The 18,350-nt window shown below is 37.4% G+C and overlaps 2 protein-coding genes across 2 annotated transcripts; one reads left to right on the top strand and one right to left on the bottom strand.

Annotated features, from left to right (window-relative positions):
* Positions 1 to 7,837: 7,837 nt before the first annotated feature.
* On the bottom strand, positions 7,838 to 18,264 carry LOC132198833 (uncharacterized). Its single transcript, XM_059623087.1, has 26 exons — positions 18,129 to 18,264; positions 14,336 to 14,476; positions 14,057 to 14,279; positions 13,852 to 14,004; positions 13,538 to 13,792; positions 13,215 to 13,471; positions 12,625 to 13,147; positions 12,350 to 12,568; positions 12,125 to 12,298; positions 11,931 to 12,066; positions 11,546 to 11,877; positions 11,181 to 11,493; positions 10,969 to 11,130; positions 10,709 to 10,911; positions 10,465 to 10,652; positions 10,328 to 10,409; positions 10,132 to 10,276; positions 9,924 to 10,074; positions 9,687 to 9,877; positions 9,425 to 9,636; positions 9,125 to 9,361; positions 8,867 to 9,071; positions 8,607 to 8,812; positions 8,417 to 8,548; positions 8,233 to 8,365; positions 7,838 to 8,175 (listed from the first exon to the last, which is right to left on the bottom strand). The coding sequence occupies exons 2-26, from the start codon at positions 14,467 to 14,469 to the stop codon at positions 7,949 to 7,951; spliced, it is 5,193 nt and encodes a 1,730-aa protein (XP_059479070.1). The 5' UTR covers positions 14,470 to 14,476; positions 18,129 to 18,264; the 3' UTR covers positions 7,838 to 7,948.
* On the top strand, positions 14,788 to 17,438 carry LOC132198835 (uncharacterized). Its single transcript, XM_059623089.1, has 5 exons — positions 14,788 to 15,046; positions 15,874 to 15,990; positions 16,327 to 16,441; positions 16,784 to 16,901; positions 16,978 to 17,438. Exons 1-5 carry the CDS (start codon positions 14,933 to 14,935, stop codon positions 17,183 to 17,185), a joined length of 672 nt encoding a protein of 223 aa, XP_059479072.1. The 5' UTR covers positions 14,788 to 14,932; the 3' UTR covers positions 17,186 to 17,438.
* Positions 18,265 to 18,350: the final 86 nt, after the last annotated feature.

The following is an 18,350-nucleotide window of genomic DNA, read 5'->3' as shown; positions in this document are numbered from 1 at the left end:
CTTTTTATAAAGGATGCTCAAAATTTCGTGCTCCATTCTAGGAAATTATTTTTTATTTCATTATTTTCATGCATTCGATTTCACGAAAAAGGCGTTTCTAATTATTTCCCGCTGCAAAACTTTTTGGTCGAAAGCAATATGAAATAAAATAAAAGAGAATTTTTATTTCTGGTATAATTATAAATTATAATCCATTTAATTTGATGCACAGCGCTTTGGTGCGGGAGCGCCCCCAATTTAAAAGAATGCAACCTGCACAACATTCCTGTCAATAGATTGCATAAAACTGAAAATGTTCTCAAATCCGCGTGTAAAATTCATATGCTGTCAATAAAGGTTAAAGAAAGAACAAATGAAGAAAATCAGGGCTGCGCATTTTAGATTATCAATCCGGTTCCATTTCTGGGCTCAAAATTCTGCCCGTATTGAAAAAGAAATCATTAGGTAAACATGTTTTTTGATAACAGTGAACACAAATCTCGTTAAAAAGCGGACGAGGCAGATTTAAAATTAGTTTGAACTTTGAATCAAATTTTAATGTTGATCACTATAATCATGAACTCTGACATTTGGCAATAATTTAACCTCTATTCAGAGAGACGCTTAATATTTTCAATTTTTCCTCTTTTTGCTTTCAATTGATAATGTTTTTTATTTCTTACTATGCAACCTTTATTTTGTCTTTTGCATTTTTTAAAATTCAGTCACTTTACCCTACAGAATTCTCCGTTTTCATATTTTGTGCGGAACAAAAATTAAATTAATAATTAATTCATTTTAACGAAAACTTAATGCAACCTATTATAAAGGACTGTGACTTTTGCAAAACCAAAAGTCAGAAGATAAGAATCAGTCCTTGGCAAGTTGAGTCGCAGTGCTTTCTCGTCCAACGCGCGGCAAATACGGAAAAGTGAGAAGAATCGAAGAGATCAAATTCGCGCGCGCAGAAAGACAATCCGATGTACGTAGAAATAAAAGGTCTTTGCGTATCATGTGTATATGTGTGCAGGACAACATTATCTTGTTGTACTATGTATAAAATAATGTAACAGGCCCCGCACACTCACTCACTCAACTCACTCGCGGCCCGGCCGGCGCTCGCATTTAATAATATATATACAACGAAAAACTAACTAAGGCTCGTTCGTTCTTCGTGTGTGGTATGAAAGAGAATAAGAAAAGAGAGAGTCACGTGACGACTATGAAAACGTCTTACTCACTATCACCTTTATCCCCTCCCATTCGCGACCGTTGTTCCTCGACTTTTTATCCGCGTGTGCCCCCTTTTTTCATTTATATACATTTCGCCCGCGCCAACTGGGGTCATTGTCGTCCTATGGCTCTTTTCAAATCCGCATAGGGTGGATTTTAGGACGGGAACTCCGGACACGGATCATGACAAAAGAACAAAGAAAGGGTTTGTTTCTTCACTCTCAAGAGGGTACAAATATACAAAAGTAAAAAAGCGAAAGGAATTCCCATCATTTAATCCCGCTTGAGCTGCGATTTGACCTGCAGGCGTAAAATACCAAATACCGAAATTCCTATCCGGTGCTCTACAAGCTAAAAATAGAAGTACATTGGTTATACTCAAAAGTAAATAAATTATTTTTTTTTTTAAATGACATTTTTCTTTTCATGTAGAAAATAAAAAAATTGCCCTTATTAAATCAGTCTCAAGTAAAAAAAAAGCGTAACTTAAGAATTCCAGATTCTCAGAATCTGGAAATTTGAAGAAATGGTTGATCTGCAATCCAGATCAACTATTTCTTCAAAAATTTAATTTCTAGGTGAAGATCAAAATAATAAAAAATTTCACTCCGGATTTTTTTGCCTTCTCAACTGTTGAAAAAATGGATCAGTAGTCTTGTTTTTAAAATAAAACGTAAAAATGTGAAAAAAAGCATTAATTTTGAAATGGAGAGCTTCTGGGGTGGTCCCTCTTGACGAGCTCATTTGGGCTCAGTCCAAATGTTTTTAATGCAAGCGCACGTTTGTTTTGAAGCCACAAACTTTTGGCTCCAAAACGGCTTTCTTAGAGAAGTCACGCACTGCAGAAATACACAGCATGCAAGAAGGTCGGGCGCGATTCAAATGACAAATCAATCATAAAAAAAATTAAATAAAATCTGGCATTGCAGGGAGAGTATAAAAGAAATGAATGTGATTGATGTGGTGAGCGAGCGAGAAAGCTTTGAGGACCACAGTGGCGCTCCGTAATAAATCAGCCGCGGGCCACTCCTGCTTGATATGTATTATCATTATAAAAAATAAGTCGGCCGGTATGAATATGTATATCGGGCAGCCGGGATTTCGGTTTTTATATTCAGAGCCGAGAGTAGCTATGTGGGTTTTTATTGTGTAGTTTGTAGTTTGAATGCAAAATCCATTCCGAGCAGATCTTTCCGCACACATGAGAGAGGAAGCGGCCGTAAATTAGCCCAACCTGCGACCTCAATACATCTCGCTGAAATTATACCTCTGCATTTATGAACGAAAAATTAAGTCCAATATAACCTTGCAAACCATAAAGTAATCTAAAATCTTACGTGAAATAAAAAAAAAATCGTTAATTAAAATTTTGAAACCGGCAAAAACTGGAACTTTTTATTTCATCACGAGAATTTTGATTAAAATTATAAACATTATTTGCATAATTTTGAATGAATAAATTTAATGATGTATCCCGTTATGGGCAGCAATTGCCTTTCTGATAGATCAATCAACACAATTTGCAAACTATATTATTTATTCATAAGTTTGGGCAATACAAAATGTAAATGTTGACAAATTCACCTTATTAGGCAACACAAAAAAAGTCACTACAAACACTTTTGAGAATTAATTACTTATTATTGGTGTTTATTTTTCTACAATTTATAAATAATATAATGGTTTTTAAAAGGATTTGTTCGAAAAAGTTGACACTCGAGGAGATGATCATGGAAATGAAGATGTTGGGCAATGAGAAAATAAGCCCGACATCTTCATATCCACGTTTTTTAAGTATTATAATTTCCAAATCAAAAATTCGATTGTTTCACTGAACCCCTGCACTAAAAAAAAAAAACACCATTCTTTTCCCTCTTCTCAATAAAACCGATTGAGAGCTTTATTTTCACAATCCGGGGACTGAATTTTAATGTTTGGGGCGTCGACAAAAATTCTTTCATGCGTGAGAGTAGAGTGAAATAAATTATATTATCAGCAGCTCTCTCGAAAGGTCTGATGGCCCGGCGGTCTCTCGCGACGGAAGGCGCAGAAAATAAAAACAACAATGACACACGAAGTGCTGCCACGCGGACTCTTTCAGCAAATGCAATGCAGCTTTTTTAAAACGCTTTTCAGCATAAATATACAAGGTCTTTCTCTCAACCGGCCGGGCGTGGTCCTCGATTGATACCGACCGAGTTGAGAAATATTACTCTTCGGTCTCTCTCTCTGCCTCCTTTTTATATTATTATATTCGTCTCGTGCGGGGGAGCGACTTGAATAAAAAAAAATACTGAGAGCGGTGGTATATTCATTTTGGTTTGAGAGGTATAACTCCAAAAATAAGCCTCTTACTTTACCACACACAAACGCAGGAGAACGCCACTTTTATTTATTAAGATATTATTCGGGGAGTTTATTTCTCTCTTCCATCCTCTAGCTTTATAGGTTGGAGGTGCAATTTTAAAAAGCTCCGGAATTTCCCACTTGACAGTTTTAACTATATTAACCCTTTTTTTAAAAAAAAAAAACTTTTGTATCAATTGTTATATTTTATTTCGTCGTTAGTATTTTAATTTATAGCGGAAGTATCATACACATCATTTGCATAAGTTGAATTATCTGATCATGTCATCAGTGCAATTTATTATAAATCACCTTTATTTACGATGTTTTCCAGCGGAAACGTCAATGAACATAATATTAAATTAATTTGACCCATGATCAAGATAATTTTATATCATTGTGTGGTTTTATTTTAATTTTTACATCAGTTTGATATTTTTTTAAGAAATAAAATAAAACCAGATGGTTTTTAAAGAGTTAAAAATATATTTTATTTAATAATTATGGTTCATTATTAAAACGATTTGCCAAGAATTATGAAAAAAGGAACTTGCGTGTATCTTTGTGTTTGTATAAACATAAATCAACACCAAAATTTTGACTTTAATTTTGCCTATGATTTTTGACCTGTTTTAAATTTATTGTTTTTTTAAACTCGGTAAAGACCTGTGAAAATCCATATTAATTTGATTGTGAGTAAAAAAATGAGTAACTTTGTTGAATTGGCAAAAGATTGAAACAACTCGATGCGCGATTCAATCTCACTTAGCTTAAGTGCTCCAGTTTATTGCTGTTGGACAGCGCGGCAATTAAATTTGTATACGTGAATGAAGTGCAGCGATAGATTGGCGTAATGGCCGGTCGCAACAATTTATTTGCCTGCTCTTAAAAGGCAAAACATTTAGGGAGAGAGAGGACTTAACGCGCGCTCGTTTTTTAAGTGCCACATTTAGTGAATTACTCGCCGGCAATAAAAATGAGCCACCGCGAAAAAAGAGTCAATTTGCATAAAAGCTTTATAAGATGAAATACAAGTTTCGGCTCCGAGCATGGATAAAGCAAAAAAGCACTAAAATTGCCATCGCTTAATTCTTCTTCAAAAGTAAACACCAAATATTAACAGACTTGTCTGACCAGTAGAGAAATAATGCTGCAAAGCGGTTGTTGTTTTTTGTGTGTCAGACGAAGAAAGAAAGAATCGTGACTGAGTTTTCGATCGAGCCGCGCTGCACGATGGAGGAACGAAAAAACGCACAGCGAGAGTTAATGAAGTAATCAACGAAGCCGAGCTGTGGCTGATTATTATGGAGCCCTCCCCACTTTTTGCCTCCGGTCTTGGATTATTTTGTTTCCAGTGTGCCAAAGCATAGCGAGAGCGCAAACAACCGCAAACCTTGATGTCTTGGTGCGCGCCGGACAAAAGATTATACACTCTTAATGTATACTTTATATTGCCTTTGGCGGAACGAACGTTTTTCAAACGCAGATTTTCAGCGGGATACACATTCATCGAGGTTCGCATCGATATTTTGGAAAATCCGCGCAGGTGTGATGAATGTAAAAAGGTTTTATTTCTATTTTTTTTATTTGAAAAAGAATGTTAGACCTGGCGACGGAAGCCCAAATTAGTAAGGCTCTGTTTCAAATGAATTCTTGTGTGATGCGGACCATGAAGGAAGGAGCCGGAATCTCTTATTCTGTGGTTTTGTGGCGAGACGAATAAGTGTCGTTGCGGCCGAAAAGGTGTTGCGGGTTTTGATTGGTCAGAACCATTCATTCAAATTTCCTGTCCAAAAGTATATTTGAAATTTTCAAAATATCATTAGTTGAAAATTAATATCAATATGGATTAAATTGGAATTTTTTTTTTCGAAAAGATGATCGCGATTCCAAAAGGAAGTCAATCGCATGCGATCATTTGCGATCTTTTTGGCGATCGTGGAAAATTTTAATATTAATTTGGGAAAATCTAAATCTGAGAGAAAAACTGCCAATGCTCATTTTATGGATAAATTTTCTTGACTTCATTTACTTAGTACATTATTGTCAGGTCTGGCCTCGTTCCGAAACCAGAATTAATAAAAAACCGTTCCAAAATATGTTTTTTCAAAAAATAAAATATGATCCAAACAGATCGCAACATTTTGAGGTCGCAATCGCAGATTGCAGCTTCAGCGATGATCGCGATAGCATCTGATTTTAATAAAATTGGATTTTTCTGATCGAAATTAGCTTTTTCCGAAAAACAAAATAATCAAGAAAATGTTTTCTTATAGAAAGCCAAAATCTGAGTTATAACTTAATCTGAATTAGTTTAAAATTAATTACATCATGCAATAATTGAGCGTAGCCTCTTTGAATAGACTGCTGGTTAAGATAAAGAAGATCACCAAAAAAGAAAAGAAATCCTGACGCTGACTTCTTCGAAAAAAAAAAATAATAATTTTTGTTTCATTTTTTTTTCAGGGAGCTATTATTGTTTACTTGAACGTTTCAGTAAAAAATGCATTAAATATGTGTAGGAGCAGTAGTGAGCGATGCGCGCTGTCAACAGCCGCCTCATTAAATAATCCCGTGGCGGCGATGGCGCGATGACAAAACACCGTGCGCGAAATAAAAATAAACGGGCGCGCAACAATTCACGTCTCGTCGCGATGATGTACTTGTGCTGTTTCGTTTGTATTAATTCATTTCGAGGGGGAATCCGAAACCGCCGCTCTGCGCCAGACTGCTGAATAAAATTTGCACGCGCGAAAAAGCGACACCACAATAGGCCGCTTGATGACCACGGCTTGCGGTGAAAACGTTTTGCTGCTGCCAAGTCGGTGGCGGTGTCTTTGAAGTCGCGCCCTCACTCTCGCTCCACGTCTCTATTAAATCGCGGCGAAAATTAGCATTTCGAAACGGAATTATCCATTTTGGCGCGGTTGACGTGATGGATGTGGCTCCAGCTCGCCACAGAGCAGCAACTCGCCCAGATCTTGTTTTTTCTCTGCTTCAAATGAATTGCGATCCATCGATGGACAACACGCATAATGGCAAAGAAAATGTTAATAGAGAGACCAAAAGCAGGGCCAAGAATTTATGAAAAGAACTGAAACATTTTAAAATCTTCAGCCCATAAATAAACTAAATAAAGGAAACGTAAAAGTTCTATTCAATTAAATTTTATCGACTCAAGGCATGGATTCTTGCACTTTTTGAGTTTCTTGTTGATTTTGAAATCTGTAAAAATAATACAATTAAAATAAAACCGAAATACTTAAACTTGACTGTTATAATTCACAAAAGTCTTCTAACCGATTTTATTTTAATTTACTGTCTTTACTACATTCTTCAGTTCTGCTAATGCAAAATAATAACAATAATAAAAATTTGACAAAAGTATGTACTTTTTTTCCCAGAAATGGTTTTTGAAAATGGAAAACTAATTTGATAAATAAATTTTTGGTAGTAAATTACGCAAATAAAGCTTTTTTTATATCTTGGGTTGTAAACTTGAAAGCCACGCTGAGTAATTAGGTTTTTTATTTTCTATGCCGGCAGGCGCCAGAGCGACCTACCATTCGTTATTCTAATAAAAATTCTTCAAAATGCGGTGTGTCGTGAGAAATTTGCGGGCAAACACGTCTAACTCAATTACCCTGCTCCGCGCGTTTGCCTTGGGATCGCAATTAGAAAAATTGCGTTCTCCTCTCTCTCTCTCTCTTTAGAAAAATAAAACACAGCCTCGCCGTCTTAATTAAGTCATTTGGCAAAAACCCGACGATTTTCTCCAAACTCGAATTCAAATGGTAAAAAAAAATGATCTTGGCGAAACGAAAGTCCGTTGGCCCCGACGGCGGACATACATATTGTTCGGCGGCGTGCATGATAAATTGCGACCGAGAGCTTTTGCGCGCGGCCCATCAAGGTCAGTTTTGATTGTTAGGCAGGAGCGGCGATCAGAGGCAGCTCTGGCAGAGAAAAACGAACCAACGAACAAACCACTCCTGCACAATTAGAAGAGCTCTGCCAGGCATGGAAGGGGTCAACAGCAGGTGCTCTTAAATTATCAAGAACTATGGATGCTGAGCGAAGATTGAGACATCAGCGTGACGGCTCGGAGGCGGAGCCTCGCAGCTCGTTCTTCCACTTCTTTCTTGCTTGCTTTCCGCCGCCGCCAATATAAAAAACAAATTGGTACCTGTGTGTGCTGTTCCGCAGGAATTTCACTCGAAAATTAACTCGCGCGCCAACTAAAAATAATATAATATGCCGCTCTCGCACAATAAAAATATCTGTCTGTTGTTATTTCGTATATTTTTTTCTCGTTCTTGTCTTACATAATGATAAAGAGATCATTTCTTTAAAGATATATAACCAGTTGAAAACATTTTTCCGAGTAACTTTACCCCTCAATCGTGCAGATTGCGGAATTTAACGTGGCAAGAATATTGGCGTGCTTTGCGCATGTTAATTTGGCCTTACATAGAGCGAGCGGAAAACCCGCAGCTTTCAGCGACTGCTTTGTCCTGTGGTTGTTGGCGGCCAGACTCCAAAGGCCGACGGCCACTTGGTGTGCTCTCTGTGGATCTCCGTTTTCCAGGACGGATAAAAAAGCGCCCATTATCACAACTGAAAACGCATGAAAAAAACTTGAAATCAAGAATGGGTTTTGTTTATATTAAGTACCTGAATTTATAATCAAAACCCTGTTTGCATTGCTGAAACACAGATTTCGAAGAATTTCTGTACAAAGGCATGCCAAGTCAGAGCTGTTTTTGGACGAAGCGTGAGCAGCCAAAAAATCCACTGCGTCTGGGATCTGCAGTAAAATTTTAATTTGTGATTGACTTAAAAAATCTTGGCAACCTACCCTGGCCACAAAAATTTGACCCTCTGGATATCTGGACAAGTTTTCTAGTAAGCAAAGAATTCCTAACTGAATCGCATTGGGCATTTGCGTAATTCCATTGGTCTCACAGAAGACTCGAGACAAAATTGTTGCCTGCCAAATACATAAAAAATAAAGTACTTTTACTTTTTACAATAAAATTATCTTTTACTTTCATAGTTGCAGAACGGCAATCTGAAGCAATGCTGCACTGGCAGAGAATTGTGAGCACATTTTGCACAAAATCTGAAGATTTTAACGACTTCAGCTCAGAGCTCATGACGCTGATAAGCTGATGAAGGACGGTGTCACTTGCAGGAAAGTTTTTAATGGCTGTGTCAGTCAGCAGTTGCTTCCTCGTGAGTAACATGCTACAGGCTAGAGCAGGAAAATCAAAATAATATTTGTCAGAATAAAAACTAAAAAGTGTACCATTTTCACAATCTTTGGTGTAAGCGATAAGAAATTTTATTGCTGCTGACAGGAGCTTACTGTTCATCACACAAATTGGCCAGAGGATGTTGATCTCGTCCACCAGTATTGTCTGTGCAACACACATTTTCATTTTGGTATCATTTAGCACAAAAGACGTCAGCAACTCAAATGTGTCAATTAGCTCCAATATGAGTGGGTGCATCTGAAATAATTTATCTTTATTTTTTCCAACCAACTAAAAACCTGTTAAATTACTTTTGCTTTGCTGACGGCTGTCAGACGATTTTTTTCCGAAATACCAGAAAGCCCGTTTATGCAATGCTTTAGAGCAGTGACCACACTCTCCAGAAGGCCAAGTTTGAAGACACAATATTTAGCTGCACTGCAGGAGACTATAAGGCCCGCTAGGGCTGCCATCGCATGCTGGTGCGTTTCATCTTGCACCAGGTGGGTCATTAAATTACGGCACAGATCTTCCAAAAGCTCTAAGTTCTGCATTTATTTTTAAATTAATAAAATATCTCTTATAATTGAAATAAAATGATTTGCTCTTACATTATCAAGACAACTGCAATCAACTTCTCCTTCAATGGTAAGCGCTCTTATTACAAGCATTGCGGAATCAACCGAGTCAGGATTCTCCAGGCCTACATTTAACGCTGGCCAAAAGTGACCCCGCTGAAAGGCATCTTCGAAGAGTGCCAAATGTCCTCCTTGCAGTAGAGCGATGATAAGCCACAGGACCGAGTTTGCAATAAGCTCAAAGTCTACAAGTTGTTTTTAGTGATTTGAACAAATAGAGAAGTGAAAATCCTACCAGAGTGGTGTAAGACTTTTATAAGTTGGGCTGGTAAATATGGAAAATCCACAATAGCAGTTACAAATCCATATTTTTGGTCTTCGTCAGAGATCAAGCAAATAGCGACAAACTTTGCACAGTTGTTGGTTAGCAAATAAACTTCAGTTGAAAACTGCTCAGTCTCTCCAGCAATACAGTTAGACAGAACTCTGAATATATAAATTAATCAAATTTGTAAATAACTTAATAACTTACCCTAATGCTTTTCGGAAAATCTCATGGTCTGCTATCTCTTTGAGAACACTATCACAGTCTGGTGAACTAATCAAATTGTACAAGAGAGCATAGTGCCTCCCAAGAAGCTCTGGGGTAACTAATTGTTTGAATAGACCATTTGGAGAATTGGCTGAAATAAGAAAGGAAGTTATAATTAATCCTCGTATTTAAATTTCAGCCAAATTACGTGCTGGTGAAGAAACCAAGTTTAGATTTGAGAAGTGGAATTCAGCTTCTAAATAGATTCCCTTGTGCAGCCAACTAATCTGTCCAAACCAATCACACTTTAAAAGGGAAAAATAGTCAAACTTCTTATCATCTTGGGTATCAACCTATAAAAAGCATTATTTCAAAACTAAAAATTTTGTAATCAATTTCTTTACATTTTTTGAATTCATCAGACAATTTATAAGCGCGATTGCTTCACATCGAACCAGATTTGTTTCTTGCTTGTCCTGGGCAATGCTGCAAAATACACTAGATATTTCAAAACTGTTTAATAACAACTTATTTTACATACTTAATGGCTGATTCAAAAATTGTTGTAAAATCCAAACAAAACTTTTTAAGCCCGTTACATTTAGCTAAGCCAGTCAACAGTGCAAAACAGGTGGCTTTCAGCTCATTTTTGTCACTTTGGAGAATGTGAGCAATTATGTTCAGGATATCACAGTTTTCACTATATGCGTAGAAATGGTGGAAAAAGTTCTGAAAATATAAATCAATCAATGTAGTAAGAATGTAAAAATGCAAAAAAATTTTACCTCCAGATTGTTAATTTGTATTGCAGTAAGACAGTCAAGTGCCAGCTCAATCAGATGCAATCCAACAAAAGTGAAATCCTGATTGTACGAATGGACAATGTCCACTAATGGCACGATCAAGTCGGCCAGAAGGCGTGAGCTGATTTCAACATTTTGTTGGAACATCAATTCTCGAAAGCAGGTCAAAATGATTCTCAGGCAACCTTAATTGCATTACATCAAAAAATATAAGGAATACAAAAAAGCTTATTAGCTCATACCGTCACCACCTTTGGTTGAAAAACTGTAAACAAGGCTGTTGCAGAGAAACTTCATTGTGCCAACAAGGTCATTTGAATCCATCGTTGGCAACATTGACTGAATGAGAGGCACAAACGTTGTGATGCACCAAGCCTGTCTATGGTCCAACTTCAAACACAGCTCTAAAAGAAAAGTTTGTAAATAACTCGAAACAACAATATCAAATCAAGACCTCTGGCTGATATCCAACGAACAACATTTTGTCTGGACAAAATCTGAGCTATGGCATTTAGCAAATCAGAATCAGCTTGAGTGCTGGGTGGCTGCATTATGAATCGACTGAAGGTTTTCTTCCAGGCAAGGAGCTTGACGTTGTCTTGGTCCACGCACCTGACATAGCTGATAATGACGGGAAGAGCAGAGAGCACCTGCTTGTGGGTTGTCGCTGACTGGATTGACTCCAAAGCATTTGCTATCATAGTTTTGGGATCAAATTGCATCAGATAGTCAAACTCCTCCTTTGTGAGCAGTGAGTTTTGCAGATCCTGCAATTTTCTTTTAAGTCATTTAAGGAGATTTATTGTTTAAAGTAAGGACCTCTTTGAAAAAATCTTCTGATAGAGAGCCGTACCGCTCAATAGCGGCATGGCACCTCAGCAAAAGGCTCAGGTTTGCTGACGACGAAAAGTCCTCTGCCATGATTTTGAGACGTAGCCACTCGTTCTTTGGAGTGTAGCTGCTGACTTTGTTGTAAGACTGGGCATGGAATGGAATGCAAAGAGACGAGTATATAGCATGAGGCAGCACTAAACAATCATCCCCAGATGGAAATGATTTCTTGAGTACAAAGTCGGAACAAATCACCAATGCCAACAAAGCAGAGTGATGAAGTTTGAAGTCTGCATCAAAACTTGAGTACAAGAACATTGCTTAAGAAAATCTTTTACAAATTTGTTGATTAGTTTTCAAATCATTTATATACCTCTGATGAGATTAGTGACAAATGTTTGATCTTGCATAAACTCTTGGACAAGAGAGATGTTTTTTGAGAAAGTCCTGAGCAAAATTGATATAATAGGCACACAGCATTTGGAAAGTACGTCTGTATTGGACTGCACCTGAAATTTTGTTATCAGTAAGCGTCCCATTTTTTTTTTTTAATCTTTAATATTATACCAAAGAATCTTCCAGTAGTTTGACGACGGTTTTCACTCCATCACTCTGAACAAATGGATTTATAAGACTTGGCTCTTGCAGCATTGCAGCCAATTGGCAAAGAGCTGAATACTTTATAGTTGGTTCCGAGTCACCGGGGCCAAGCAAACTCACTATCTGCCTCAAACTTGCTTCCTTTGTTTGTTTTTTTCAGTTAAAAATATGAATTAATTAAAATCTGCTTACATTGTAGTATATTCCAGGTGCAGAATAATTCAATTCAATGGGATCTTGCACAAGGCATAGGGATGCCATGGCAGCATTAGTGATTTGAATAGTAGAAGTCTGTGGCCACATAAGATAGCTGCGTTCGTCTTGTTTCAACAACTGAAGAAGTCTATCTGTGGCCTCTGTTCGTACAGACTCGTTTTTGCTGAACATCAAACAGGAATTACCTTTTAAAAGCTAAAATAATGAATTCATTATTTGTTGATTTTTTTTTTCTTTAAATAAACGTTTACCTCTAAAGTGCTTAGATTTTTGTTGGACAAATCAAAATAGTTTAGAATGACTTCCTGCAATGTCCTGTGGTCATCTGCTTTGGCAACAAGTACAGGAATAAGGAAGGTGATGACACTTGCAACCTGGCTCCACAGAGATGGTGAGACGAGTATCCTACACCTGATTAAATCAGAGATGATGTCCTCAGAGCATACATTTATCCTGTGATTGGAGTGTTCCAAACCAAAACTTGCAATCTCTTGCACCACCTTCACATCACACAGGAACAGAATGTTTTCAGCAGAGTAAATTGTCGGGTTGATGGCCTGATCACTGCCAATGCTTCCTTCGACTATTTTTTTTATCTTTTGGTAAGTTGCTAACTGGATGTCCTCAACAGGGTGGGCTAGAAGTGAGAGAAGTGCATTTGTCATGTTCAAAGTTTTTGCTCTCGCAATTCCTTCAACCGCAGCTGCTGCGACTTTAGGATCTGGTATGAAGTCCAAACTTAAAACTGCTTGCTCGATGTGCATTTCAGAAATTCTAAAAAAAAAAAATAATAATAATACGAAATACATCAAAATAATTAAATCATTATAATAAGTTTTACATTTCTCCTTTAGCGCTCATTAATTTGAATGCTGAGGAAATCGCCTGAGCCATCTCCGCTAGGCAACTGAGCAGTTCAGAGAACGCTTTGTCATGTCTGCTGTTCTCCAATTCACCGATGAAAAACTGAGATAGCTTAGGGTTGAACAGCCAAATTCCTGCATGGATCACAGAGCTCTGTATAACCTCAGCCAGAACATGAGATTTATTTAGAGCCCCAGATCTGTGCTCTATAAAGCTCTTAATCATTTGCAGCACCTGGAATTTAAAAAAAAAAAAAATCGAAATATTACTTGCCGGTCTGAGAAAGTTGGGTTTTGTTACTTGGATATAGGCAAATGCAGGTGGTTTTGAATTAAGAGCATCTGCCAGAAGCAAGGAGAGTCTGTTGATTTCGGTGGAGCAACTTGACGGGAAAAATTCGTGATGCAAAGCAAGACAAGATTTGAGCAAACAAGTTGCCTCATTGAGAATGGAAAACTGCTCTGAATTTCTGATGCATGTGCTGCTGACTGTGATGATGGCCCAAAGAAACTCTAAAAGTGACCATGAGTGTTTTGATGTGCAGACGTCAAGCACCTAAACAAAGTTTGAATTTTAATTAAAGATGAGTAATGTAAAAAAAAAAATAGTCAGACCTTATCAGATATGACCACATATTTTGGATCCTGGTATTTGTAAATCTGGGCAGTCAGAGATTCGACAAGGCGCCGAAGACATTCTAAGGCGCTGACAACAATGTCAACGTTTTTGCCAAGCGCAATATTCAGTTCGCACGCGTTGATCAAGCACTGAGAAATATTTCTGTTAAATCATGACAAAGAAGAAGCAATAAAAATTTACTTCGACAATTGCAGGCTCAAGAAGAAAAGTTTGGGCTGGAAAGTTTCTCAGGAAATCGCCCTTGAACACCGTGCAGCAGTCAATGACGATTTCAGAGCTTCCAGCTTTGAAAACCGACACCAACGTGGTCAGTCTGCGGATGTCAAGTTCGCTAAGGGCGACCATCGGCAGCAGAGGCGAGTCTTGCGGCAGCTCGGCGAGAGAAGACCGAATGACGTCATTCCTGCATTGGATCGTTTTACTGCCGAGTCCTAATTATTTACCGAAAATTACACAGACCTTGAGCAGTTTCCGAGATTTGCGACGGAGCTGTTCTGTTCGTCGGCAGTCGTCTCGTCCAAGTTTGGCGGCAAATCAACCGAGCCGCTGTCTGAAGCAGAGAGACTGTTTTCGCTTTTAGTCTCTTCCTCCATGATTTACCTGGAAATCAAATAATGAAGAAATAATTAAAAAAAGCAAAATGAATTTTAAAATAGATAGAAAAAGATCGAGCACATGGCCTTGTGAGAAGGCAATACTTTTAATTTCGTTTAATCGCAATTAAGTGAAACCAGATGCCAACAGGGAGTATGTCTTAATAAGCGCCAATTACGGCACGACATTGTCCTCCACTTCTAGGGACAATCGCAATTTCTTACTCAACGCTTCTCGTTATTAATGAATGCATCTGGCGGTCTTTGGTGGGGAAGGGAAGCGCCAACCTGCACCCACTGGCAGCATCCTCGCACCTTATTACGACTCATTAGGCGGCCGCACCAGTTTACCACATAATCAGAGGAAGGGGAATTCGAGAGAGCGCGCGACACTCTGTGTCCAGTCTTTTGTGTTTTCGTTGGACGCCTGAGGGAACAGTAGATTAGGAAAAATTGCCTAGCCATGACGGTCGCCCTCGCGCTGTGGATCCTCTTTCAACTCGCCACCCTCGCTCAGGCCGATTTTGGTGACGAGTGCCCCAACCTCAGCCCACAGAAAGGAATTGATCTGGACCAGGTGTGATTTTTTTATTAATCAATTGAAGGAGCGGAAATTTAGTTTAAAACTCAAACTAAATTTTCTTCCTATTTTGCTCTCACGACGAAATATTCAAGTGTTAAAATATTCTTCTCAAATTGATTGACTGGCCCGATAAATTGTTTGGCAAAGTATTTTTTTCTACTTTGAATAATAATAGTTATTATTATTGATCTCTGACTTATTGCGATGAATTTTTTTATGAGAAGAGAATAGTAAATATGGTCGAATTATTCTCATAATTAGAGAATTGAACGATAAGATTTATGAACACCAAAAAGTAAAAAATTATTATAATAAAAAAAAATTTCCTTATTAGCAAGTTTGATTCAAAATAAAAAGTTTTAAACAACATTAACAATAAGATTCTTTTGATTGAGGCACGCGTCTCGCTTTTGCTCACTGAGCAACGTGCGTTCTTGAAAAATTATGCAAATAAATTCGATTCATGCCCGTTGATAAAAATAATAATCCTGCGATTGCACCGCGCCGAGAAGAGAAAATACAACGCAAGTGAAATTATGCAATCTGTGCGTGCCGAACGACAAACAGGTTGTCTAAATACCAAGTGTGCAGGCGGCGTCCGCCAAGCAGATAAGCAAATCGCGCTGCCGCTTTGATTTACGGCCTCAACATTTCTGCATCCAAATGAATGAACGAGCCTTTCAAAACAAGTCAACTTGGTTTTCTTTGTGGAGAAATGATTCGCGCGCGATGATTTATTACTTTTTTCCTTGAATAAAAATTGATTAACTAGGTATTTTCCTTTTGGGAAGAAATTTTAGTGGTTATTTTTAATTGCGTAGCTCCAAGGCACCTGGTACGTAGTGCAAGCCGCAATTCACCGCTACAACTGCACCCTGGCGGATGGCGGAGATCTTGGATGCTCTGTATTTTTTATTGACCGGACCGAAAAAAACAAGGTTTGGAATATTTTTCCATATATATTATACTTTTATAATAAAAGAAATAATATTATTAATTATTGATATTGAAGCTGTTATAAAAAAACATTTTTACTACCACAATATGAGTTTTAGGCTAAAATTTTGGTGAAAAAGTTATGAATATTCTTTAGAGCATTTTTTTGCAATATTTTTTTCTTACTTTATTAAACAGTGTATGTAATTTGGTATATTTACAATTTCTTTTTATAATTTTTATTAATTTTAAATAAGTCTTTTCACCAGTCTAATGAAATTATTAGAGTATTCTATTCTGAGTTGTAATAATTTACGTTTGGAACGATCGATTTCTAGTTGATTTTGACTTGGAGACAGGAGCCACCTTTAGAAGAACTGCAGTTTGAAATTACCGTGATAGACGCGGAGTCTCCTGGTTTCTGGCACGCTCTTCAATTAGAGAATAGAAATGGTATGTTGGCAATTAATATTTTCTAGCAAAAATTAAAAAAAAAAATGGTTGAAAATACCACAAAAATAAACATCAATTTCAATCGCAATTAAATTACTGCAAACTGATGCCAACTTAAGTTTATTTCAAGTAATAAATTTCTCTCTTATTTTTTTTTTTTTTTTTTTTTTTTAAATAATTGAATGCATTTAAGACAAATGAAAAATAAACCTTTGGCAAAAATTAGTCAATCAGAGTCAGCTTGCACGCAATTTCTTAGCCATTACTTTCATTTTTGTTATCGACTACTCATCTAACGCAGCCCTTAATTGGAATCTAATTGAATTGTAAAAACGATTGCAGGATCGCAACCTGACGTAATTCAGGTGATGAAGGCCGTTGGAGACCACCTGGTGCTCTCGTTCTGCGACCGAGCCCACAACATTTTCACAGCTATTTTGGGCCGCAAGAATCATATAAAGTGAGTGCAAGTTCTGCAGATTAATTTATAATTTTATTGAGAATTATTTAAAATAATTTATTTTATTTTTTTCTAGAAAAAAGCAGATCCAAGCAATCAACGTGATGCTGCAACGGCGGGGGCTGAGCATCGTCAGTGCCAAAATCATGAGTCACTCATTCTGCCACCGACACAAATTGTGGCGACAGGGGGCACAGGGTCACAGGTCAAGTGCCACTTACGGCGCACTTCCCTCCTCGGCGTTTGCCTTGTTCACCGCGCTAATTGCAAGTCGGGTCACATAGAATAAATTTTGTGGAAATCATGCGGTCATTTTGTACAAATGTAAACTACTTGATATTCGCCTCGAATGTACCAACAATTTGCATAGTGCGCAATTTTGCAAATTGCTTCTTGCTTGACCAATGTCATTAATTGTATTATTATATCTCTATATTTCTTAGTGCGCACGTTTTATATTGCCAAGATATATATTTGTCAAAATAACATTTTTCCTGTGCGTATAAAATAATTTCAATCGTTTAATTTCTACACATATTGTAATTATTTTATTATCCGTAGAGCTATTTAGTTATAGTATATGTAATAAATCTTTGATTTTAAATCAAACCAAATTAAATTATTCACCGTTACGTACTTGTGTGCTTAGCTCATATTTGCGATCGCAAGATTTTCAAAATCGTGAGCGCAGAGCAATGGTTCTGGTTGCTGAGAATGCTGGGCGCAGCGCTCATTTGCTCGAATAAGTTTTTAAACCTGCGAAAGAATTATAGTTGAGTCCCTTGACCAGAGATGACCGCGACTAAAAGTTTTCATCCCACGACCAAATTTAAAGTTAAGTCCCACGGCAGGATTTGTCCTGCGAGGGAATTTTTTTCAGTCCTCGATTTTGGGAATTCCAAATGAGACCGGAAATGACCTCGACAAAAAATTTTCAACCTACGGCAAAATTTAAGTTTACATATATTTTCACCATTTTTTTTATAGTCCCACGACAAAACATGTCATTTGTCCTATATCGCAAAATTTTATTTAGTCCTCCAAATGAGCCAAGAGAAGTTTTTTGATTTCATGACAAACTTAATTGTAATCCCGAATTACGCCTGAGGTCTGAATGTACAATTTTAATGTCACACCATAAAAATAATGCAATCAACAATACATAATTCATACAGGATTGCCTTAAAAATATCAACGTCAGCCCGATAATCAAGTATTTTCACTCACCTAAGTAAAACTCCACTTCAATTAATGTTCTCGAACCCAGAAATACGTAGACATCTTCGTATTCAAGTCTGAAATTCTCAAATTTTGATCTCAAAATCGAGTTTTGACAGACAGAAAAAGAGAATGCCGGCTGGCTCCGAACGTAAACAACTTTCAAATTCTGGCGCCAAAAAGTCAGGAGGCGGGGACGGCGGGGTTGATCGTAAATTTCGTAAACATGTG

Source organism: Neocloeon triangulifer, unplaced genomic scaffold (assembly GCF_031216515.1).
Source record: "Neocloeon triangulifer isolate White Clay Creek 2 clone unplaced genomic scaffold, ASM3121651v1 ptg000013l, whole genome shotgun sequence".
In the NCBI taxonomy this organism is placed as follows: domain Eukaryota; kingdom Metazoa; phylum Arthropoda; class Insecta; order Ephemeroptera; family Baetidae; genus Neocloeon; species Neocloeon triangulifer.
The sequence above is the reverse complement of the archived record's forward strand: the minus strand, read 5'-3'. Positions and strand labels throughout refer to the sequence as shown.

Bases quoted from the DNA above. Each gene is read 5' to 3' on its own strand.
- LOC132198835 (XM_059623089.1), top strand. From the start codon at position 14,933: ATGACGGTCGCCCTCGCGCTGTGGATCCTCTTTCAACTCGCCACCCTC. The intron at 15,991-16,326 runs GTTTGGAATATT...ATCGATTTCTAG, and splicing joins ACCGGACCGAAAAAAACAAG to TTGATTTTGACTTGGAGACA. The intron at 16,902-16,977 runs GTGAGTGCAAGT...ATTTTTTTCTAG, and splicing joins GGCCGCAAGAATCATATAAA to AAAAAAGCAGATCCAAGCAA.
- LOC132198833 (XM_059623087.1), bottom strand. From the start codon at position 14,469: ATGGAGGAAGAGACTAAAAGCGAAAACAGTCTCTCTGCTTCAGACAGC. The intron at 10,277-10,327 runs GTAAAGAAATTG...TGCTTTTTATAG, and splicing joins GTCTGATGAATTCAAAAAAT to GTTGATACCCAAGATGATAA. The intron at 8,366-8,416 runs GTAGGTTGCCAA...ATTTTACTGCAG, and splicing joins GTCAAATTTTTGTGGCCAGG to ATCCCAGACGCAGTGGATTT.